The sequence below is a fragment of the Labeo rohita genome, chromosome 18 (genome assembly GCF_022985175.1).
Source record: "Labeo rohita strain BAU-BD-2019 chromosome 18, IGBB_LRoh.1.0, whole genome shotgun sequence".
Classification (NCBI taxonomy): Eukaryota; Metazoa; Chordata; class Actinopteri; order Cypriniformes; family Cyprinidae; genus Labeo; species Labeo rohita.
Window position 1 is genome coordinate 6,498,260 of NC_066886.1, and position 25,697 is coordinate 6,523,956.

At 35.3% G+C, this 25,697-nt stretch overlaps 1 protein-coding gene across 1 annotated transcript in view; it reads left to right on the plus strand.

Moving 5' to 3' along the window:
• LOC127180854 (hepatocyte growth factor) overlaps positions 1 to 24,206 on the plus strand; it is a 40,161-nt gene extending 15,955 nt beyond the window's left edge. The window contains exons 7-18 of the mRNA XM_051135177.1: positions 2,728 to 2,846; positions 4,781 to 4,946; positions 5,866 to 5,999; positions 10,221 to 10,314; positions 13,276 to 13,412; positions 15,849 to 15,881; positions 16,040 to 16,145; positions 18,099 to 18,173; positions 19,094 to 19,243; positions 19,349 to 19,455; positions 19,948 to 20,090; positions 22,585 to 24,206. Coding sequence (XP_050991134.1) covers positions 2,728 to 2,846; positions 4,781 to 4,946; positions 5,866 to 5,999; positions 10,221 to 10,314; positions 13,276 to 13,412; positions 15,849 to 15,881; positions 16,040 to 16,145; positions 18,099 to 18,173; positions 19,094 to 19,243; positions 19,349 to 19,455; positions 19,948 to 20,090; positions 22,585 to 22,767 — 1,447 coding nt within the window. The 3' untranslated portion in view covers positions 22,768 to 24,206. The remainder of the gene's footprint in view (positions 1 to 2,727; positions 2,847 to 4,780; positions 4,947 to 5,865; positions 6,000 to 10,220; positions 10,315 to 13,275; positions 13,413 to 15,848; positions 15,882 to 16,039; positions 16,146 to 18,098; positions 18,174 to 19,093; positions 19,244 to 19,348; positions 19,456 to 19,947; positions 20,091 to 22,584) is intronic.
• The last annotated feature ends 1,491 nt before the right edge of the window (positions 24,207 to 25,697 follow it).

A 25,697-nucleotide genomic window follows, 5' to 3' on the forward strand; every position in this document is an offset into this window, starting at 1 on the left:
AAAAACTCCTTTAAAGATGGACCTATCTGAAATATTTTGGAGACTTGGGGGGTGGCCTGATTTAAGTTGAGACTCAGAAACCTTCTAGAACTCTCTAATTACATGAAAACAAACAAACTAAATAACAAGCACTCAGAACACTTTCGCAACCCCATGGCAATGCCCTGGAAACCACTTAAAACACTTCAGTGAGTTTTGGTGATTTTTGCACTGCAAGCACCACTCACATTTTTTTCTGAAAATGTAGTGGTAGTTAATGTTAATATGATTCAGTTTCAAAGAAAGTATCAGATATCAGTTTCAAAACTAGTCAGTGATTTGATAATGTTATGCTGAAGAAAATTGGGGTCACGATTGGATCAATGGGCTTATGTCATTTAACGTTAATTGTGGAAAACAACTCAGATATGCTTTAATCTGTCTGAAATCACAATGTGAGCAGGCATCTCAAAGTGATGGCCAGCAGCAGTCATGAAAAACTACTCTTTGTTTTGGAAAAATGTAATCGGCTTGGACCATGTTCATGTTGGACAAAAATAAGTTTTAAAGCTCCTTGCACATCTTTACTCAATTAAACACCTATTGTGTGGAGAATAGCAACTGAAAGAGTTGACCACATTGCTACCTGATGTACATGCACTTTCCATTCAATGGCATTTTCTTTTTGCGTGACCTTTCCAGTGGCCCAGTTACATCTTTAGTTCTGGGAAATAACAATATCGTTAATCTTGAAATAAATGTCTGTTTGTTTGAATACGCTCCCTTAAGAGTCTCTAAACACACAAAGTCCATTTTTTCTAACATGTCAGATTGCATACTTTTGAATTTAACCTAATCCGGAATGGCATTCGTGAGCAACTTTTAAAAATATTTTAAAAATCAATAACGTTTTTCCCACTTGACCTCATGGGAACTGTGTCATGAACCCATCTGATATAAATAACTGAATCAAATGGCTGCTTTGTGTGAACCTACCAAAAAATTGTCTATGATGTCTTAAAGGTAACCATGGGTATTAAGACTTGTATGGCTTAATATAATGTAAATGAAAGAAAGATTAACCCATGAAAGATTTACATTATTTAAAAAATCCACATCGTTTTATGTATATTTTGGACTGCGGTGGGCGCCATTATTTCGATGGTGTGAAATGGTTGCTCTCGGTGAGCTACTGGCACTACCTGTTGCTATTTTTACCACAACTCGGAATACACAAAATACTAAAACGGTGCCACATTGTGCAGTTTTTGGTTGTAATTTTCAGTCGAAGGGCAACAAGAGAAGCAATGTAAGTCTTCACTACTTTTCTCAGCGATAAGAAGAGGAGAAAAGAATGGGAAGATGCCTGTGGACTTGCGTCTTTGTTCTTTCCACCTTAGCCCTGATGCCTTTGATGCTTTTAGTCGATTGCAGCTACTGAAAGAGCTTACAAATCACAGAGACAAGAAACACTAGATGCCATCCTGGCAGGATGTAAACATGCCGACACTTGTCATGACGCTGCAGCCACTGAAGGAGTTTCTCAGCGTGGATTTGGGGAAATCAATGGTACGGCTTTTGGTTTAAGTCTACGCTTATATCCATTGCCACTTGTAGGCTTTTTCAGTAGCTGTGGTCATCATATCAGTATTTTATTTTTCGAGTTGTTGTAAAAATAGCAACAGGCAGCACCAGTAGCTCCCTGAGTGCGACCATTTGATGTCATCAAAATAATGGCACCCCCCATAGTCCAAAATATGTATAAAACAATGTGGATTTTTTTAAAATAACATAAATCTCTCATTGGTTTTCTACTACGTATTTCAGTGTAATTTTAAAAGTAATGCATTACAATATTGCATTACTTTCTAAAAAAGTAACTACTTTTTTGAAAAGTAACGTGTTACATTACTTTTGCGTTACTTTTAAAATCTGGACAGCGCTTGTTTGTTTGTTTTTAGTATAAAACGTTATATTTTTAGCAAATGTAAAAGCCCTTTCACATCAAATTGAATTGAATAAGCCTCAGGCTGAAGGAAGAGTAAATTCACGTCTGTACAGTAGAACTTAGCAATAAAAAACAGTGAAGCACAAATGTTAGTTTAAAGGAGAAGTCCACTTCCAGAACAACAATTTACAAATAATTTACTCACCCCCTTGTCTTCCACGATGTTCATGTCTTTCTTTCTTCAGTCGTAAAGAAATTATGTTTTTTGAGGAAAACATTTCAGCATTTTTCCCGATATAATAAACTGCTATGGTGCCCCGATTTTGATCTTCCAAAAGTTTAAATGCGGCTTCAAACGATCCCAAATGCGGTTGTAAACAATCCCAGCTAAGGAAGGAGGGTCTTATCTAGCAAAACGATTGTTTTTTTTTGTTTTAATATGTTTAAGTGTAATATATTCCTGTGATGATAAAATTGCATTTTCAGCAACATTACTCCAGTCTTCAGTGTCACATTATCCTTCAGAAATCATTCTAATATGCTGATTTGCTTCTCATGATTTTTAATAGACAGAAAGTTCAAAAGAATTGTGACTTGTATAACAATGAGTCTTTACATGTGTGCAAAGCGACAGGCTTCTGTGCTTTGAGAAGTCATGTTGTACCAGTAGCAGACAGCATCTTATGTATTTTCTGGAGGTTATTAAAATTTTATCCTGCCTATAAATCAAAGTTTACGTAGAACGGGGATAGTTGATATGTGGCGTGTTAAGTGTGTTCGTTCTGTCCTTTCTGTGACAGGTACCCCGATAAAGGTCTAAAGGACAACTACTGCAGGAACCCAGACGGGCGCCAGAGACCCTGGTGTTTCACCACCGATCCGAGCACTCCATGGGAGTACTGTAACATCAAACAGTGCGGTGAGTGTGCGCATCTGCGTCTTACATGTAAGATGAAGAGACAGAGAGAAGAACAAAAAAGAAGCCAAAGAGAATGAAAAGAGGCAGAGTTTGCCAAATTTACAACTTCCTCTTCCTGTAGCCCTTGCTCCCCTCTCGTTTGGGACCCTCACAGGAATGTTGTTTGTAACCGGGAGAAGAGGAGAGAGGAGGGTCCACCTATAAAACTCTCTCGTCTCTTTCTCTTTCCCCAGCTCTTGCCCCGTCTTTTCAGTAACGTGCCTCCGTGTTTATTTTTCCTCATCAGCGCAGTAGAGCGTTGCCTTATCTGCATGGGAGAAATATGCTTGAGTTTCAAGTGCTATGTAAACCTTCCATGCTAAAGACAAAACACGCGTGTGGGTTTCACAAGCGTCCGAACACCTATTATTATAATGACAGCCCTCATCCCCTCCTCCTCCTCGCGCTGCCTCCGTTTATTTTCATTAGCGAGGCGACTGCATTTTGGTTCAAGTGGGAAGCGAAGCATAAACTCCGGCGTCCGACGTTTACGCTCTTCATCGTTCTAGACCGAACCACGGGGGTCCCATTTATTTTTCAGAGCTATTTGGCAAGTCCATGTCGTAACCTTGAGCAAAATCCTGTCACGGATTCTCACCGTCCTGGGAGGAACTTTCTGTTTGGCAGAACGCAGCTTCTTTTCAAACACCTTGGCATCTCAATAAGCAGCTAAACAGAGTTCAGCTATGTATGTCGCTCGCTTCCCACCTGTGGAAACCATCATAGGTGCATCTGCTTTTATGAGAAGTGGCTTTCGTCCACTTGCAGAGGGAACGTCGTCCTTAACAAGACTATTTGATCCTCTATAAATCTAAACATGCTCTTAAAAGATACAATGCTGCGCTGCAGTAAACACAGCAAGACAAAGTGCCTCATTGTTTCCACTTGCTTGACCTTTGCATTTGTCTTCACGATGTTACGCACCACTGCCTTAGTTAGCATTTTTTAACGCCGCAAAAAATGCTAACATAATGTTGTACAAATATAATCCCAGCTAACAGGGAATGTTCTGGCAAGGTTCTCTCGCAGTTAAAATAGACATACCTCCAGTAATGTTAATAGAATATTCGTTCAAAGTTTAATAACGTTCTCAAAACATTAGCACAAAAACATCATGTATACTAATTTCATGACACTTTTCATGACTCTTTTTTTATGTTTATGTTTCTACTTTTGTTACTACTTTACTAGTTTCAAAATGTTTTTCAAGGCATTCAAAAAGTCATTCCCATAATGAGAAAATGGAATGTTCCCTTAATGTTTTTGCAGACAAAAAAAAAAAACATTTTTAAATTTTAAATTTTAAAAATTTGAATTCTGAGAACATTCAGAAACAATGTTTCAATAACCTAATTCAAATGTTTTCAAAACATTCGTAGAACCCAGTTTTAGAACATTCCATACGCAGGGATCCACTGTTCATCTCTTCAAATTCTCAGTGTATTAAATGCTTTTGAGAGTTTGACTTTGGGTTTTACTAGCAGGACTTGGCCTATATCCCTATACTGCTAGCCTCATTAGCAGACTGAAGCACTAACAGTTTATTAGAGGTAAACATAATAACTGTCTCCAATGAGCGTAATTTATTGCAATGAGATCCATGGACAAAAACAATATATATCTATTGTGCGCTCATAAAACGCTTACGTTTTACCCTAAAAAGAGCACTGTAGGCTACTGTTTTAGCATTTGTCATAGACTTAGTGACTGCTTTGACTCATTCAGGAAGCATCTCTCTCCGTTAAGCTGGATAAAGCTGTTGTTATTCCTCCCCCAGGCAGTGCAGTCTTACAGTTAATAGTGAATCTATGATTCAGTGTTCATCATGCCTGAGGAGTGATATTATGCTTCGTTCTCTCACTCTCTTTGTCTTTTTGTTTATGTTTTTCACTCAGATTCAGACAACAGTGGTGACGTTGACAACACAACAACTTGTTTCCGTGGACGTGGAGAGGGTTATCGTGGAACGGTTGGAGTCACCCCCGAGGGAGTGACCTGTCAGAGATGGGATGCCCAGTTTCCCCATCGACACTCTTATGCGCCACAGAATTACCGTTGCAAGTAAGAAAATGCTATACAGTGTTCATGTATGTTCAAATATGTGTTGGCTGGATTGCTTCATGCACATGCCAAACTTCGATGTTTTTTTGTTAAAGGTGGTTGACCGAAATCTTGCTGGAATATGCAGTTTACTTCAGTATACCAGCATACCTTGCTGTGCACCAGAATCCAAAAACACAAAGATGTACAGATATTAGAATTTAGGTTGATGGAGATGAAAAATTGTAGATATAGTATACATATACACATTAATATCAGTCTCTTTTTTGTTTTTTCGGTCATTAAAAAAAGTTAATTAAAAAAAAAAGTAAATAAAAAATAAAATAAATTGTATAATAAAATATATAATAAAAATATTAAAAAACTACAAACTTAAAAAAACATTTGTTTTAAATGCTACAAGTATATTTAGACATCACCATGTTATACTGTAAATTCTGAAAGTTTTACATAATAAAATATGAAAACCTAAAATGGGTACAAAAAAGTCCCATAAACATACATTTAAATAAGGGACCTAAACCATATCTAAGAAACAGAGTATCATGACAAGTTTTGGGCAAACACACTCAAAAAACAAATAAATAAAATAAAATAAATTGTAAGAAGTACATGCAAAATAAAATATCAAATATCCACCTAAAAAAAAAAAAGAAAATATATAATCAATTCTAATATTTTGTGAAACATGCATATGTTCACCAGGTATGCTGGTTCAGTTCTGTCATCACTAGAAAAATCTAACCTAAATGTTTCTTCTTCCAGACTGTTATCTGTCATCATACATGTTTATATTTCACAAAAACCTGCAGATAATTCTTCAAAACCTGTAGTTTTGTTCAGCACATGATTTGTAACACTAACATACTGCATGTGATGTATGTGTATATATGATTAAATGTAAGCATCTGCACTGCAGGGATCTCCGGGAGAACTACTGTAGGAATCCTGATGGTCGTCAATTCCCATGGTGCTTCACGACAGACCCAAACGTACCTGTGGCGTTCTGCACCAACATTCCTCGCTGTGGTGTTACACCACCTGAACCTGAAGGTAGGAGTCATTCACCGTATATTTGTCTGATATAAATTCTGATATGCTAGTCTGGTACTAGCATTATATTTTCAATTCTCATGCACACAGATGAAATGCAAACCTTGAGAAATGTTTTCAACATTTAGACCTCATTGCTCTTCATAACTGCTCAAATGTATTACAGCATATGTTCTTAAAGGATTAGTTCACTTCCAGAATAAGAAATTCCTGAAAATGTATCTCTATGTCATCGAAGATGTTCATGTCTTTCTTTATTCAGTCGAAAAGAAATTCCAGGATTTTTCTCCATATAGTGGACTTTAATGGGAGCAAATAGATTGAAGGTCCAAACTGCAGTTTTTAATGCAGTTTCAAAGGGCTCTACGTGATCCCAGCCGAGGAATAACAGTCTTAAAAAAATCGAACAAAACGATCAATCATTTTCTAAAAAAAAAACATTATTTCTATACTTTTTAACCACAAATGCTCGTATTGCACTTCGTATTGCGCGTCCGTGACTTCACGCATTACGAAATCATGATAGAAAAAGGTCACATGTGGTTAGTTCTTTGTCTGTGTACTCCGGTTCAAACAGGTTGGGTAGGATGAAAAACTTAATCTCATTTTCTCCTCCACCTTCAAAATCGTCCGACATCATTTGACCTTTCTTTGCACACTCACTTTGTAATGCATAGGGTTGGGTATTATTTGAATTTTATCAATTCCGGTTCGATTCCGATTCAACTTATCAATTCCGGAAGCAGAACCGAAATGCACGTGTCTTATTGAATACCCGGTTCTTAGAAATTTGGAACTGGTTCTAAAATGGAACCCAACCCTATATGTGAAGTCAGCTAGTGCAAGACAAGCATTTGTGGTTAAAAAGTATATAATTTTTTTATTTCTTTAGAAAATGACAGATTGTTTCGCTAGAGAAGACACTTATTCCTTGACTGAGGTCATGTAGAGTCCTTTGAAAGCTGCATTTAAACTGCAATTTGATTACAAAGTGATCATGCAAAGAAAATCAAACACCTTTAAAAACTGGTAAAACAACAATGTCGGACGATTTTGAAGTTGGGAGGAGAAAATGAGATACCCTACATTTTAAACAAAGTACACAGACGAAGAACTAACAGCGCATGAAGTCGTGGCATTTGTGGTTAAAAAGTATATACATTTTTATTTTTTTAGATAATGACTAAACGTTACGCTAGATAAGACCCTTATTTCTCGGCTGGGACCATTAAAACCATTAAAGTCCACTATATGGAGAAAAATTCTGGAATGTTTTCCTCAAAAACCTTAATTTCTTTTCGACTGAAGAAAGAAAGACAAGAACATCTTGGATGACACTGGGGTTAGTAAATTCTCAGGGAATTTTTATTCTGAAAGTGAACTAATCCTTTAAATAACAGTAAAACAATATATATATATCCCACTCTTTTTCATGTCATCAGTGCATGTTTGGTGCACACAGTCTTACACAGGGCTACTGTGTTTTGAATTCAGTGAAGCTACCATGGAAGAGCATTACCTTATTGGGTAGCCAATGTTTAAGAGGGTTACATGTTCTTCTTAACCGTATTTATCATGCAGGAAATCACATTGTTGTACATTTATTCATGTCATGAATTCTTACAGACTAATCTGAGCTCAGGGACATTAATATACAGATCAGCATCCTTGATTATCAAAAAATCCATGGGGAAATTTACCATTTTATTGAAATCCATGGCATATTGATGCTTTTAAATGCATTTGAACATTGCACACGGAAATTAATTGTTGCAAATATTAATCATCTGACAGAAGCATTATGGCAGCTGTAGCTGATTGGTAGAGTATTTCAAGCCAGTCAGTGTCTCCATGCCCTTGACCGGAGACATTTAACCCTTGAATATCTCCGGTGACATGTCTGACCCTGGCTTTGTCTCCTCTCTGTCTAAATGTATATTTCTGTACTGTGAGTTATGCAAGAGCGAAGATTCCAGTACGGCAGGCGACTTTACAGACAGCGACCATAAAACCTATTGCACTTATTTGCTTTACAGAAACATGTTTATAATCTACCGGCTTGATCTTGTTTTCCATGATGTTATGGCTGGCGTTCTTCCAGCCGTGTTTCTCTGGAAGGGTAAAAAAAGCAGACTGTAACTTTTGAAGTCGTGCCTTCTTTGCATATCAAAACGGCCCTCAGAAAACTTCCTTGCCTTTGTTCTCATTAATCCTCCCCAGCAAGACATAATATCTATATAATTTCTTTTCATGATGCTCAAGAATGCCGTAGCTCTTTCTCTCTCTTTCATTTGCTCTTTCTTGGCTGTCTTGGCATCGTTTTACGGTGGTCCCTGTAGTCCGCTCTCCACGGCCACTAATGGGGGCTGTTTGAAACATGTGCAGGGAGCAGGAGCCGCAGTGTGGGAATGAGACAGCATGAGTCAAGCATTAATCACTGCTGACAGCTTCGTGTGACTGGCAGGGCCCAGGAGACGCTTCATAGAAGGACTCGCACAAGCGCTGATGTTAAGATCGATTTAGCCGCTGTTCCAATTGAGGCCGTTGGGATGATCCTTCGACTATTGTGGTGCGCTGGGAACCCTGCTGTGTTTCCATAAGCAGTGTGTTTCCACAAACCTGCTGTGTTTCTTTAAGCACTTTGACTTGCAGAGTTTAATAGTAATTTTCAGGCATTTAGGTTAACGGTTCTGATTAAAAGCATCTATGTTTAATCATGTTGGATTGCATTTATCTGTGACTTTGTGCATATTGTGCATATATTAGGAGGTTAGCAAGCATGTTATTGCTTGTACTTAGGCTTAGAAAACTTGAACTTAAACTTTTTCTGAAAAACCTCATAAAATGTAGGTTTTATTTTTCTGTATGTTATTGGTTTATCCTCTTTGCTTACTACTTGTTTAATTTTAAATATGTGTATTTACTTTTAAAAAAAAAAAAAAAAAAAACCAAATAATTACACTTTGGTGTTTTGCTCTAAAATAAAATAAAATAAAATAAAAAATAAAGAATTTAAAAACTTTAAATGAAAATTAGATGCGTTGCCTTGGCAAATGCATTTAGTTTAAAGTACTAAAATTACTAAAAAATAAAAAAACAAAGCTAAATAGAAATTGTATTAATAAATCTATTAATAAAAAAACAAGAACATGAAATTGCTAAAACGTCACTAAAATTCAAACTAAAAACTAAAATTCAACAGGAAACTGAAGATATAAAAATGAAAGCTAATTCAAACTATTTAGAAATATTTTAATTGTATATGAAAGTGATAAAAAATAAAGCTGATTAGACATTTAAAAAATAATAATAAAAATGACAGAAGAACATAAAAAATGACTAAAACTAAAACTAAAATTCAAAAGGAAACTGAAGATATAAAAATAAAAGCTAATTTAAAATTATAATAAATACTTAAATAGTATATAAAAGTACTAAACTAAAGCTAAATATAAATGTAAAAAAATAATAAAAATTACAGAAGAACATAACACATTTACTAAAACTTAAACTAAAATTCAAAAGAAAACTGAAGATATAAAAATAAAAGCTAAATATAAATGTAAAAAATAATAAAACTGACAGAAGAACATGACAAATTTACTAAAACTAAAATTGAAAAGGAAACTGAAGATATAACAATAAAAGCCCATTAAAAATATTAACAAATTAACATATATAAAAAATACTAAACAGAACTTAAAGCTCAATAGAAATTTTTAATAATAATAATAATAATAATGACAAAATAACATAAAATTACTAATACTTAAAATTAAAACAAAACTGAAGATATAAAAATAAAATCGAATTTAAAATAATAACAAATCCTTTAATAATACATAAAAAAAATACTAAACAGAAATGTAAATAAAAATAATACAAATTACAGAAGAAGATAAAATTACTAAAACTCAAACTAAAATTCAAAAGGAAACTGAAGATATAAAAATAAAAGCTAATTAAAAATAGTAAGTACTATAATGGTATAGAAAAAAATACTAAACACTGGCAGCTGGTTTAGAAAAAGTGTGCTTTTACGTTCAAAGGAATTTTATGTACAGTTTTTGCAGGAAAAATGATAAAATGGGTGGGAAAAAATCCCATTTTGATGAGGAACATAAAAAGATTTCCATAGAAGATGTTGTTGTTTACTTTTATTGCATCATCTTTATAGTATATGCTTTAGTTTGATCTGCTTTTTCTTTGGCTGTTTTTCAGAGTGTTATACGGGCATTGGAGACACATACAATGGAAAACGGGCAAAAACACGCTCTGGCATCCCTTGTGCTCCATGGAAAGACCACAGAGAAAGGTAAGAGCTGGTTATTAATGTCTAAACTGTGGAATAAATGTCTCCGCATATTAATTTGAAAGTAAGCATTTGATTTTTTTAATCACTTCAGCTTTAAACTGAATGAATATGATTGAATATGATTGTTCATGGTCCTTGAGTATGAGCACATGCGTAGTTTACTCTACCAGTCTAGTATTAAGCAGAACCATCATTTATATTGGCACAGCGCATAGTTTCAGTCACGGACATTCACTCAGTTTCCATGGAAACCAAACTAGGTCCACATCTTGCTATGCAGGATCTCAAGGACAATCCCATGATGCCTTTGTGCTGCTTTGCAAGGTGAACAACTCCATTTAGTCATTAGGTTCAAGGGTCAAGCACAGCAAGTTGTCGTTAAATTGCTGAGAGTGAATAAATGGGACAGATGCTTTGTGAAATATCTCTATTAAAGCTATCAAATATGCATTCACAGTTACTTACAGCCATACTGAAGTGTTAAATAGCAAGTGTTTATATTTGAAGAGTTTGGTTCCAAAACGCCATAAATCCATTTTGATTAATTTGACTAAAAATGTGTTTTCTTTTCCAAGATGAAAACCACTATTTTCTGTTTTAAACTTTCACATAGCATCTTTAGGTTATATTAACATAAAAAATTCAAATCCAGATTTTGATTTTTAAAGATTTATTATAAAAACTCATTATTTTTTACACAAAATGCAATAAATCCATCAGGGATTTTTAGGAGCACTTGTGCTCCTATCTTAAAAAATTCGGAGCACAGTCCGAATTTTAGGAGCACCTTCTAATCCAAAAATCTGATCAAAAATTAGCCATCCCATTTTGAGGTGATATTTGACTCCTTAAAGTGATTTACAGGGGAATTTTGTTTTTACCTTGTAATGGCATTTTTAAAACTTTATTAAAAGTGTCATCTTTTATGTAAATTTTTAAAAAATATATATTTTATATTCGTTTTAAAATTTCTAATTAAAACAACAGAATAAGAATTAAATTAAATCAGTGTTAACAAAATTAATTAATTAATACTACAGAGGTGGCACAGAAGAACACCAAAGTGGCTTGTAGGTGTATTTTCATTTGTTTAATGAGGCTCAGAGGTGGCATGAGTGCAATCAAATTCATAAATACATATTGAGATTAATGTTTTAAATATAACATTTTGAATATAGAAATATTAAATGATTTAAATAACTGAAAAGATACTTTAAAACTGCCAGTAGGTGGCGGCAAGTCACTGATTTAATTACTGAATCATTCAAACATTTGATTTGTTCGAACAGCTGATTCATTCCAGAATAAAGCAAGTGACTGTCTTTATGAATGGAGAATTGATTCATTGACTCACTAGATTCGTTTAAAAACGCATGTTCATTCATAAAGGAAACAGCGGGTTGTTTAAATGGAGATGCGCAGCGGCTCAGTTTTGACTTGTTTCAAACTATTTTTGATGACGAAACAGAGCAAAATCAGGCAATAGTGTTGTAGTCAGGCAATGTAAGGCACTTAATATTAACTTCTTGTTTATGTAAATGTTGTATTAAATCAATATCTCATTTACAAACTCTCTTAAAAATCATTAAAAGCTGTCACTCATCTTAGTTCATCACAATCTCACAAAGTTCCATTATAATCAATGAAGCTCTCTGCACTACACAGTGAATCTCTTATTTACACTCTCTCTACACTGTTTATGAAAGGATTCGTGAGAAATGTCTGTAATACATCACTCAACTGCCTTTACTGTTTACAATGCGTGGAATGGTGTGCTGTGATTGGTTGAGAGGATGTAGCGCATTCTGCAGAGAATGGAGGCCTTTGTCGTGGTTTGGGCATAACACGGCGGATATGATTAAAAATGGCCTTTTCAATATCAACCAGATACAATACTGATTTTGGCAGACTGATTTGGCGTTTTGGAACCAAACTCTTTATCTGTTCCTGCCAGGTGAGGTCTGTTTCCTTTAATGCAGTTACGGCTTCGCCTGTGTTTAATGTGCATTGGCACATTATCAGTGAGCGTGCGTGCATTAGTCTCAGAGGAGTCAAACAATCGTTTCCGCAAAAGGTCTGTGTTGTTTCTGCCATCCGCACTCACCCTGAGATGTGTGGCGTTAAATAACTTCCTTGTTTTATGAACAAGTTCCAGGTCAAAGGTCAACCTTTCCAGAACCCCGCCAGCTCATTGATGCAAAGCTCAGGGATTGTCAGGTGTGTTTGTCTTTGTTGAGAAAATAAGACTCTTGCGGTTTTCTGAGGAAGAAAAACACGTTTTAGTGCAGGACCCCCATTCTGAAGAGCTCTAATTGATGGTAAACGTGGAGCAGTTGGAGTGACTCAGTTTTCTAAAAAGTGCAGGCAGGCCAACCCAGCTGGAACGGGATTCTTTAGAGCCACCCTCTGACCCCTTTCCTCACCCTAACCCTTCTCCAGGAACACATCAAAGCCAATCAGCTCCTTTATTTGGGCCGCAGCCTGTGCGCCGGGTTGCAAAGGTCACTGTCGGGCGGGCATTAGGCGTAGATTGTTTACATTGCGTGAACCCTAGAATAGCACGGCACGGAAATCATCGGTGTGCTCTTCACTGTAGCGCCTCTGGTCTCTGGTGAACTTTTGGAGAATCGTAGCATTTGTGGATTTGAGTGATAATGTGGAAAAGCTTGGGGAAACATGTCATGAGTAATGCACAAGCTAAATACTTCACCTTGCCTCCTGAGAGGAGATCCACACAGCTGGGGCTTAAGATGAACTTATGAGAAGAAGATGTTTCTTTGGACTCTTTTCTTAAATGGATTTAGATATATTGTTTGGTTACAAACGCTGGATTGAACGTTTGATTCGTGTTTGCCAGGATGATGCACCTGTTTTGAATGTTTATATTAATATGTTCATTTTCATTCTGTTAAAGCTGTACATTTTCTCTGTTGTGATGATGAGATTTGTTTTTGTTCTCAGTAACGAAAGATATGTGGACTTGCTTATGGCTGAACAGGCGGGGAACTTTTGCAGAAACCCGGACAAGGACAAACACGGCCCGTGGTGTTATACCAACAGCTCATCCATCCCCTGGGATTACTGCGCTCTCAAATCCTGTGAGTGAGCGACACGCTGACTGTGCTAACATTACAACCTGTTTGAGACCTTTGGGTTCACTACTTGAAACATGAAGAGTCTAACACAAGCTGAGGAATATGTCTCTAAACCCATGAAAGATTTATGTTATTTAAAAAATCCACATTGTTTTATACATATTTTGAGAAACTCCTTCAGTGGCTTGCGTCACATGACAAGCGTCGATATGTTTACATCCTGCCAGGAAGGCATCTAGCCTTTCTTGTCTCTACTGTTTGTAAGCTCTTTCAGTAGCTGTGGTCTACTAAAAGCCTCAAAGGCATCAGGGCTAAAGTGGAGAGAACGAAGATGTGGGTCTTTAGGAATTTTTAATCATCCACAGGCATTTTCCCATTCTTTTCTCCTCTTCTTATCACTAGGAAAGCAGTAAAGACTTGGATGGCTTCTCCTGTTGCCTAAAAAATAGCAACAGGTATTGCCAGTAGCTCACCAAGTGCAGCCATTTCACCTCATCGAAATCATGGCAACCTCCATAGTCCTCCATATGTAAAATAAGATATGTAAAAATCAATGGAGAATTTTTAATAACGTAATTCTCTCATGGGTTTTCTACTACATATTTCCATAAGAGAATTAATTATGTAATATTAAGCCATTCAGTCTTGATACTTAGGGTTTACACTTCCAAGACTCTTTCATTCGTGACTACAAACCCCTGCAAAGTTGCAAATAAGTGGCTTTATTATGGCAATGTAAATTATTTGTTTAAATTGGTTATGTTTATTAAATTAGTTGAACCTGTTTGTGTCTGAAATGCATCTGAGGAATCCATTTAGAACTATTGCAAATAAAAATTGCAGATGTCTCAGTCAGACAACTGTTCATTGATTTGATCATAGTTGTTTTAGTTAATCAACTGTTTAAAAGTGTAGGTTTGGTAAGATCTTTAAATGATTTTGAAGACTGATTTATTTGATTCAAATGATCTGTTTTCTAGTTTTCTAATATGTTTTAAAATATAATTTATTCCTGTGATGGTCTTCATAAATCATTCTAATATGCTAATTTGATGCTCAAGAAACATTTCTTATCATTAATAATGTTGAAAACTATGGAAGCCTGTTTCTGCCACTGAATAAAAAAGGTAATTGTGACTTTTTATCTCACAATGGTGAGTTTGTATTTCGCGGTTCTGACTTTTTTCTCAGAATTGCATGATATAAACTCACAACTGGGAGGTATAAAGTTAGATTTGCAAAATATAAACTCGCAATTGCAAGAAATAAAGTCAGAATTGCAAGATATAAACTTGCAACTGCAAGAAAACAAGTCAGAATTAGGAGATACATTTGCATTTCTTTTTTTCTTGCTATTCTGAAAAACTCTTAACCCCAAACTTCTGAACAGTAATAGTTCACTCATTCACTGAATCATCAAAAGTGCTTCTGTAAAAACTCAGTTGATTCTTCACAGCATTTAACAGATTTCACAAACTTCTGAAGTTTTATATTTAAGTATGAGTCAATTTGTGACCATGGACCACAAAACCAGTCATAAGGGTCATTTTTTTAAATTAAGATTTATACATCATTTGAAATCTGAAAAAAGCTTTCCATTGACGTATGGTTTGTTAGGATATGACAATATTTGGCCAAGATACAACTATTAAAAAAACTGGAATCTGAGGGTGCAAAAAAATCAAAATATTTAGAAAGGCGCCTGTAAAGTTGTCCAAATGAAGTTCTTAGCAATGCATATGACTAATCAAAAATTAAGTTTTTATATATTTATGGTAGGAAATGTACAAAATATCTTCACGGAATATCATCTTTACTTAATATCCTAATGATTTTTGGCACAAAAGAAAAGTTGGTAATTTTGTCCCATACAATGTATTGTTGGCTATTGCCACAAATATACCCGCGCTACTTAAGACTGGTTATGTGGTCCAGGGTCACATATATTTAAGTATGACTGTTGTTTTCTTTATACAGTACAGACAATACCCATACTTTTGACCATTATGTACCCACATATGCTTTCCTGTTGACTTACACTCTCATCACTGACACCGCAGACTTGTGTTGAGCATGCAGGCCATGTGTTACAAATCTACATGCGGCACATCAATCACTCGCACACACATGCGCACACTTTCCACAGAGGTTTCAGTTTAATTAAAGAGTGTAAAGTCCAGGTGGCTCGGACTGTCAGCACTCCCTCCGTCTCTGTCACACACAAACCCGCATGTATAAGTTAAGCTTCAGTGCTGCACGGGTCTAACTGGTCCCACATGCTGGACCAAGACTAGTCCTATGCTAAAGACCTCACACACACTTTCACTCAAATTATACTCTAAACAGCCATCACTGGTGACCACATCTTTTTTTCATTTCTCATGCCTATTCATTGCTCAGAACAAAAATAAGCTTACTTTCTTTTTCCTTCCTTTTTAGGTGAGCCATCACATAACAATCTGCCACAAAAAGGTAATCATGTCTGTGCAATTGTTCATCTGATATTTTTTTGCTTCAGATTACATTAGAAGGATTATTTGATGAACACATTTATGCATTTGCATGTTTTTTCTATATTCTAATACACTTGTGTGCCACCCCTCATTTTGTCTTTTTGTTTCTTTTTTCAGATGAGAGTACAAGGACCTCATGTTTTGTTCACAAGCAGGTGAGAATCGTCGGTGGTGGGCCTGTCCGGATTAAAGAAGGCAGCTGGATGGTCAGCATACAGAGAGGGTAAGTAGTTTGAAAAATATGTAGCTGACATTGATAAATAATATCATTAATGAAAATCATTTGTGGTGCACTAAGAATTGGTAACTCAAGACGTAACTATGTGAAATTATTAAAAGGTGAAGGTGATTTTAGTGAGACTTCATTGATTATAAAGCATATTTGTGACCCTATACCACAAAACCAGTCGTAAGGTTTAATTTTTTGAGTGGGATTGAGATTTATACGCCATCTGAAAGCTGAAATAAGCTTTCCATTGATGTTTGGTTTGTTAGGATAGGACAATATTTGAAAATCTGGAATCTGAGGGTGCAAAAAATCAAAATATTGAGAAAATCATCTTTAAAGTTGTCCAAATGAAGTTCGTAGCAATGAAAATTACTAATCACAAATTAAATTTTGATATATTTACGGAAGGAAATTTACAAAATATCTTCATGTACTATGATCTTAATACATAAAGTACCTAATATTCTAATGATTTTCGGCATAAAAGAAGAAATTATAATTTTGACCCATACAATGTATTCTTGGCTATTGCTACAAATATGTATATCTGTGCTACTTATGACTGGTTTTGTGGTCCAGGATCACATTTATTTGAAATGTCCCACTTTAAGTTATTTTATTTAACAGCTTTAATCAGAAATTTCATTAATGAACAGTTTTTAAAATGACTTTTTATTATTAATTGTATTACTTTTCATTATTTATTTATGAAACATTTTAGATTTTTTTATTAAATATATTAAACCCAAAGAGCTTATATAATTGTTTTGTTTTTGTTTTTTTAAGAACAAAATATATTTTTTGTTGTTTTATTGTTATTATTTTAATTTCTACTACTCTTGAGATTGCTGTGGATTTAAAAAAACAAATAAATAAATAAAGATAGTGCACTAATAAGCATCACACTTGCTGTTACTTTTGTAACAAACCCCTAACCTTAAAGGGATAGTTCACCCAAAATGAAAATTCTATCATTAATTACTCACCCTCAAGACCTTCGTTCATCTTCAAAACACAAATTAAGATATTTTTGATGAAATCCGAGACATTTCTGACCCTGGATACACAGCAGTCTTACAAGTTTGGAACGACATAAGGGTGAGTAATTAAAGACAGAATTTTTATTTTTGGGTGAACTATCCCTTTAAGTATTAAATGTTAGCATGCAACTCATCCTGCACCAAACTACTTACAAGTATCTGTTAGCATTATATCTTTACTGACTTATTAATAATTTATACTATTAAGTGTTGGCAATATATGTGACCACAAAACCAGTCACAAGGGTCAGTTTTTTAATCTGAGTTGAACAGAATTGATCTGAAAGCAGAATAAATACGCTTTCCATTGATGTATAGTTTGTTAGGATAGGACAATATTTGGCCGAGATACAGAGTTATTTGAAAATCTGGAATCTGAGGGTGCAAAAAAAAAAAAAAAAAAAAAAAAAAAAATCTAAATATTGAGAAAATCACCTTTAAAGTTGTTCAAATAAAGTTCTTAGCGATGCATATTACTAATCATATATATTTACAGTAGTAAATTTACAAAATATCATAATGATTTTTGGCATAAAAGAAAAATTGGTCATTTTGACCCATACAGTGTATTGTTGGCTATTGTTACAAATATACCCATGCTACTTATGACTGGTTTTGTGGTCCAGGGTCACATGTTTACATTAAGGTACAGTAATTATACAGTGGGGCATTTCCAATTCTTTGCATCCACTTTCTTTATATTATGCAAAAAATGCACACATTGTTTTCCTAAAAAGCCCATCGCAAGCACATTGACTGTAAAATTCCCTCCAAATAAAGTGCAGTTGTCCATGAAGTCAGTGTTCGGACAGCTCCTTAGAAGTAAAGCCCTGCGCTGTCATGTTTTATAACGTGAGAGAGTCATGTTGGAGATGCGTCACTGTCTCATGTCTCTCGATCTCTTCAGGAGCACTCACTGGTGCGGAGGTTCCCTGGTCAGGGAGGAGTGGGTGCTGACAGACAGACAGTGCTTCTCGTCATGGTAATTATCTCCAGCCTTGCGGCACAGTCACTGTTGTGCCCTGGCCGTGACCTCTGGATTCTCAGGGTCACAGGGTCAATGATCAATGATTTGTCTCATGCATGTAACCCAACAAATCAAAGCTGCGGATGTTTTAGAACATGCATCTTATAGCATGAAACAACCATATATCTATGTATTCACAAAAAGAATTTATATTATAGAAGCCATGTCATGGGGAATCAAATTTAGCTTGTACTTTTGAGATGATTCATTTTACTAGGAAAATATTCATTTTACTTACTTAAAATCTCATTTTACTTTAACATTCTCCCAAATCTAAAAAAATACAATTTTTAGACCATTTGTTGAATCGAAGCTGCAAAAACTGCATTTTTTGTAAAATGCAAAGAGGTTGAAAACTTATTTTGGATGTGCAAACATGATGTTTGCTTGTAAATTTAATGCACATCTTTGTAAAAGGCTGTTGGCATTTAAAGACACGATAGCAAAAAAAATCGATCATTTTGACCCATACAATGTATTGTTGGCTATTGTTACAAATATACCCATGCAGCTTATGTTTTTTTTTTTTTTTTTTTTTTTCCAGGGTCACATATTTACATTAAGTTACAGTAATTATACAGTGTGGCATTTAAAAATCTTTGTATCCACTTACAAAAAATCAAAGCTGCAATTTTTTTTTAAATGCAAAGAGGTTGAAAACTTATTTTGGATGTGCAAACATGATGTTTGCTTGTGAATTTAATGCACATCATTGTAAAAGGCTGTTGGCATTTAAAGACACAGTAGCAAAAAAGAGTGAAAAAAAAAGAGTAGAAAATGGCCATGCAATAACTAAATTATTGGCACGAAAAATGAATTCAGGAATATTTCTGTACAAAACATGAAACCATACCTTCATGACATTTTTTTCCCAGTGTGCCTGACCTATCAGAGTACAGAGTTTGGCTTGGTATATCCCATTTGAACGAATCAGGTGAGAATGACTTCCACAGACAGGAGAGGAGAATCTCTCACGTTATATGTGGCCCGGAAGGCTCTAGTCTCGCCCTTCTCCGACTGACTCAGTAAGACCTGCAGATTAATCATTATGTATATTATTAATTTATTCCATCTCTGATCATATTTCTTTGTTGCTGATGAAACGACCTCTCTGTTACTCTTTTACACAGACCTGCACTCCCAAGAGAGCGTGTCAGAATTATTCAGCTGCCTGTGGCGGACTGCAGAATTCAGGAGGACACCATATGCTCTGTGTATGGCTGGGGTGAGACCAAAGGTGGGTTCAACTTAAGAGCCAGTCATCAGAGACTTCCCACCACCTGACAGCTTTACAGGGACTCAACACTGCTGTCATGCTTCCAGCTTAACACAACAACCTCTCAGTGGCTTCAGTTGACCATAAAGTTTGGTTCGTTTGATTAGTGTGAATCCATTACCATTAAACTTAGGGTGTACACCGAGCACTTACATGCATTTTAAAAAGTCTGAAATAAACAAAAAGCCACTAAAAGTAACACAAAATGCACTAAATATTTAAAATGTGAGGGCAAAAAAGTTCTAGTTTTGCCTGTCAGGCAACATTAATAAAAGGCTTCCAAAATAATTCAAGTTGATGTTGAAAGCATTTTGGAAGCAGTTTGCGGTTTGGAACTACATAGCGTAGCAGTGTGAAAGCAGGAGGGAAGGAGGGAAGGCCACAGATTTGAGTTCACATACAAGCAAATGTGCCAAATATAGTTTCTAATAGAGTGTTTTCTGGCTTTCTCAGGCACTGGACATGAGGGAACGTTGAAAAGGGTTCATCTGCCCATAGTGAGCAACGAACGATGCCAGCAGCTTCACAATAGGGCTATTCCGATCAACAGTTCAAAACTGTGTGCTGGTGGAAAACGGGATGAAGGAGTGTGTGAGGTGAGTTTATTCACTAGAGGAGTCAGAAATGAATAATTTATAATGCAAGAATGCATCACATAGCCAGTGGAGACTTCTACATTGTTAAAAACTAAATTATTCTTTTGAAGGTTCTGTTAATCAAATTGTCCCAAACAAAAAAGTATCTTAGTTTTATACAAAAATAGTAGGCAGCAAAACTGTTATAAACATCAGTAATATCAATAGTACTGTCACGATTCCTTGATTCAATCGAGTACTCAATTGTAAAAAATCCTTGACTGTAATTTGCCCTTGTCGAGAAGCTGGCAAAATACCGAAAGTGGCACATTTCATGGACTGAATCCATAAAATGCATTATCAGACTGTTTTCCAAGGCTGCATGATTTAAGAATCATAATAAAAAATAATCCTATTGAGAATTCAAACGCTATGATTCAGTTAAATAATATATGCGATGCAGGTTTAATATATGCGCTTTAATAATTTACATGTGTGTAGGTGATGAACATGCGTCTCTGTTCACAGTAAATGCTGCTCCACACCAGTGTTGCCAAGTCTGCGGTTTTCCTGCGGAATTGGACTACTTTAACACTGTTTTTCATGTCTGCGGGTTTAAGCGACCTCAGTTTACCTTATGTAGCCCTGCTCCTTTTCAGTGCTGCGTTTACTGTCTTCTACCTTCTACCTAATTGTATTTCCACAGTGATCTGACGGATTTATGAATGAACTGCTCGCTTTGAAATCTTCCTGGTCTACTGACATTTGTTAAGACATTTGCTTTAGGCATTAAAATAACTTTTGTTAAATTTAAAATACATAAATCCACTCTTAGACAGCGATGCCACAGAAATATACAGAGCTACCGCACAAACGGAAGTTCAAAGACAATAATTTAAAGATGGTAACATGCTTGTTACTCTGGAGAATAAGGTCAATAATGTGATATTTAGCCCCAGGAATGCGAGTTTTACCGGGGAACCCCGCCAAAAAATGTGGATTTTACCCTCCGGAATGCAATTTTTACCAAGGAACCCTCACTGAAATGCAATTCGGCTAATTTTGAGTAGCAGTTCGGGGGAGTTTGTTGTGAAAACCTGGCAACCCTGCTCTACACAAACAATTTTTAGGTACATGTGTGGAGCATCTCAAACTCCACCTCTGCATAGTGCTGAGTCTGGGTTTATTGTAACGTTCATCTGGGAAAGCAACGCGCACCATTTCGTCGCGATTTCAGAATATAAGTTTATACCCTTACTCTGAGTTTACACATTTTGATGTCTATATTTTCAATAAATGACAGTGGCTGTAGCATTTCTGTTGTAAAGAAATGGCTGAATATTAAAGATTACGTGGACAATTGAATTAAATGTTGTTTAGTCAATATTAAACAAGAATTAAATCATGCAGTAAAGTGTAAAAACAATCGACAGGCCATTGACGCCCTGTGCAGTCATTTGTTATAATGCATAATGTACATTAGTTCTATTGTTTATAATGTATTATAATAGTTTTGTTCAATAAAACCATATGAGTACTTGCTTTTTATACTTTATTTGAACTAATTATTATCACCTCATTGCTATTATATATGTATTTTAAGTCATTTTAAACATTATTGTTTGCTTAGGTCTATTTTAATTACCACAAGAAAATTAATTAGAGTAATCAACCGATTACTCGATTACTAAAATAATCGTTAGTGACAGCTCTAAACAATAATAAATATTTCTTGAGCCCCAAATCAGCATATTAGAATAATTTCTGAAGGATCATGTGACACTGAAGACTGGAAGTAATGATGTTGAAAATTCAGCTTTGCATATATTCAAATAAAAAACATATTTAATCAAATGAATGCAGCTTTGGTGAAACTTAAATCTTAAATCTTAAAAACTAAAAAATGTAAATCTTGCTGACCTCAAGCATTTGAATAGTTCTGTATATAAATGACTATTTATTTAAGTTGATCATCAGTGAACCATCATTTTTTTGACTAAACCAAAATATAAGATGTGTTTCTAAAATGGATTTAATTTAAGTCATTTTAAAAGCTATTGTTTGCTTAGGTCTATTTTAATTACCACAAGAAAAATAATTATAATTATCCGATTACTCGATTAATCGTCAGAATAATCTACCAATTACTCGACAACTAAAATAATCATGAAAGCGCTAAATACAAATAAATATTTCTTGAGCGCCAAATCAGCATATTAGAATGATTTCTTAAGGATCATGTGACACTGAATATTGACACATATTTTTCAAGATTATATTTTAAAATATATTCAAATAGAAAACATTTTGGTGAGACTTTAAAAAAATATTTAAATCTTGCTGATCTCAAACTTTTGAATAGTTTGTATTTGAATCTTTTTCAAATATTTAAATTGCTGACATATTGAGACAAATACCATTTTATTTTTTTAACTAAACCAAATTATAATGTATGTTAAGATGTGTGTGTAAATAATTTTTGTTCTTTTGTTTTTTGTATTTTTCACGCTCACAGAAAGACTATGGCGGCCCTCTAGTATGCCAAGAGAGTAACAGTAAAGTCATTGTTGGCGTAAGCATAAACGGCAGAGGATGTGCCCGACAAAACCGACCGGCCATATTCATGAACGTGGCCTTCTATACCGGATGGATTCATAAAGTGTTCAAAAATTATCCGAACTCAGAACTAAACAACTGATGGAGAATGAGTAAGATTGAACATAGGATCTGAGACATAAGAACAAAAATACAGAATCTCCATAAATCCGACAGTTTGTTTCTTGATTTAAGGATCATCTGAACAGCTCTCGTTGAAAAAGTTCTTGGGAACTTTCCCAGCTTGGCCGTGAAACATATATTAAGAAACTACTCAAAAGAGCTAGAACTACGGCTGAAACTCTTGCTCTGAATTCATGCAATTTGTACACCTAATAATGCCAGAACCGCAGAGCAAGGCGCTGGGAGACAGTCTCCGAAGGCTAAATTCGCAACTAGCCATACGGAAAGATAAAGACTACTGGACCGAAGTGCGGATGGGCAGCCAGAATCTGTTTCAAGAATCAATAGCAATTCCTGGCCACCAACCAAAAACCTCAAGTCCTCGAAGAGAAGTCTTGCTGCAAAGCATTCGTACGTACGTTCAACCCACACATCACCCATCAAACTAACAATCTGGACTTGGGACGTTGGATTCAGAGACCCAAGTTTGAGTCTGGATTCGGACCAGGACTTGATATATGGATACAAACTCTTCCGTTCCCGTGTTCAAAGCTGACTGACGTTCACATTTCGGCCGCTCCTCATCAAGAAAGAGGGCTGTTATGATTATAAGTACTTGTTGATATAAAACCCTCATTAACTGTGCCATTCAAAAAGCCCCTCGATGAAGTATTAGCTGTAGAATATCTTAAGGGTAAAAGTATACACAGAAGGCTTTTTTTGTGTTCATGCTCCTGATAATACTTGAAAACACACTTGAGAGAGGTCACTGTGTCCCTCAATAACACCTCCTCGTGTCGCCATTACAGATTGTCGTTTCGTCGGCGTAGGTGTTTATATAGTCAAAGGTGTTCCATCCATTTCCAGTGTTGATATTTCGTCCGCAAGCCTGAACGGAGATGACATGACCTGCTTGTAGTGACACGCAGCAAAAAATCATAGTTGTCATAACATATCAGCATCTGAGGTTCCCATACACTCTGTTTGGTTTAGAGCGGAATTCAGAGGAGGATTTGGAAATGTGTGTTGTAAATACTGTGGTCATGGGAGTGGGGTAATCACTCCCAGTTCTTTCGTAGGTCTCATAGACCTTTATAAGATGTTGGCCTCCTCCATTCCAGTGTCCTCATTGGGTGGTTTTATATATTTGTAAATATATCTGTATTAATTCCAAATGCACATTTCGTACGCTAAGTGTGAAAACCAAGAACGAGTGTGATATTTTAAGTTGAATCGTGCATGCGTGTGTGTGTGAATGCGAGTGTGTGCAATGCTGCAAAGATGCATTGAAGCCGAAACGTGCATCTCTGCAGGACAGAGAGCAAAACGAGCGCACATCGGAATATAGGACAGTTAGGGAAACTGACAGATTAATTTCGGTGTTTTAAGATAAATCCGAGTTTTTTTTATTTTTTTTCATGTGTGGTCTTGGATCGCTCAGTCCGCGAGCGCCTCGTTCTCTCTCTTGCGCTGGCCTGCCTCCAAAAACAATCAGCTTGGGAAATTACCTCCAAAAATCATGTCGGCTTAAACAAATAGCTCTCTGAGTGATGGCTCGTAAGTGTTTGTATTCCAACCACTCCCGATGCTAATTATGTTGGTTAAAATGAAGGATGAGTTTAATTTGTTAGAGTCCTGAGGCACAGGTCCTTATGTAAGGACGTTGTTGAACACATTGAGATTAGTGTTACTAAAGCACAAGACAAGGCAAAAGAACCCTTTAGTGTTACCTCATTTGGCTTTAACATTTATCAAAACTAATGTTTTTTTTCATGTAGTTGTGTTGTTTTTTCTTTTTTGGAACAATATGAAACCTAGAAGCTGCTGGATGATGAAGCAACTTTGAGGGGTGAATTCACTTGGAGTATTTTCGTCGCACTATCTGGTTTAACCAGGTGATTAAGTCATTGTCATTATTTTCAGTGCAAACATACCTCCTTTATGTGTATGCAAATACTCATTATGGTATGTGTATTATTCACGATACCAACCAATATTTGCCTGCCGCAATTAACGTCCCGGTACTGCAGTTAAACAGAATTTAATTTTCATTTTCAAGAGATGTTTGTGTACTTTCTCTACTGAGCATGGCAGTGCAGATTTAGTTTCATTTGTGTGATTCTTTTTTGAATTAGGAGCTAAAACCTATGGGGGAAACATGCTTTGGTAAATCATAATTATGACAAAAAGTCATTTATGAGATGAAAAACAAACATTATGGGATCATTGGTCCTAATTAAAATAAAAAAGTTGACTGCATCAAAATTATGAGATAAAATTCATTATGGCATGTTGTCAAATAACTTAAACAAGTCATTGACAAAAAAAAAGATTAAATTATGACAAAAAAGTCAGTTATGAGATAATCAATCATATCTGAGTCATATTTGACATCCTCTAAATTACGACAGAATGTCAATTATAAAAACGTTGAGACAAACGTTGACAGTCATAATTATAATAAAGTTGAAAAGACACTACATCAAAGATAAAATTCATTCATTTAAAATTGACATAACAGTCATAAGTGAAACAAGTCATTAAAAAAGATGAAATTATGATGTAAAAGGTCAATTATGAGATATTTGAGATACTCTGAATTATGACAAACTGTCAGTTATGAAAATAGTTGAAATTATGACATACTAAGTTATTAGATAAAAAAGACTTAAAAACTTGAAAAGATATACTACATCATAATTACGGGATAATATTCATTATGGCAAAAAGTTATGACTGAAATAAGTCATTGACAAAAAATGGTGAAATTATGAGTGTCAGTTATGAGAGTGAATCACATCCAAGTCATATTAAAGGTACTATAAATTATGACAAAATGTCAATTATGAACAAATTGCAATTATGACAGTCAATATTATGACATACTAAGTCATTATGACATAAAAAGTC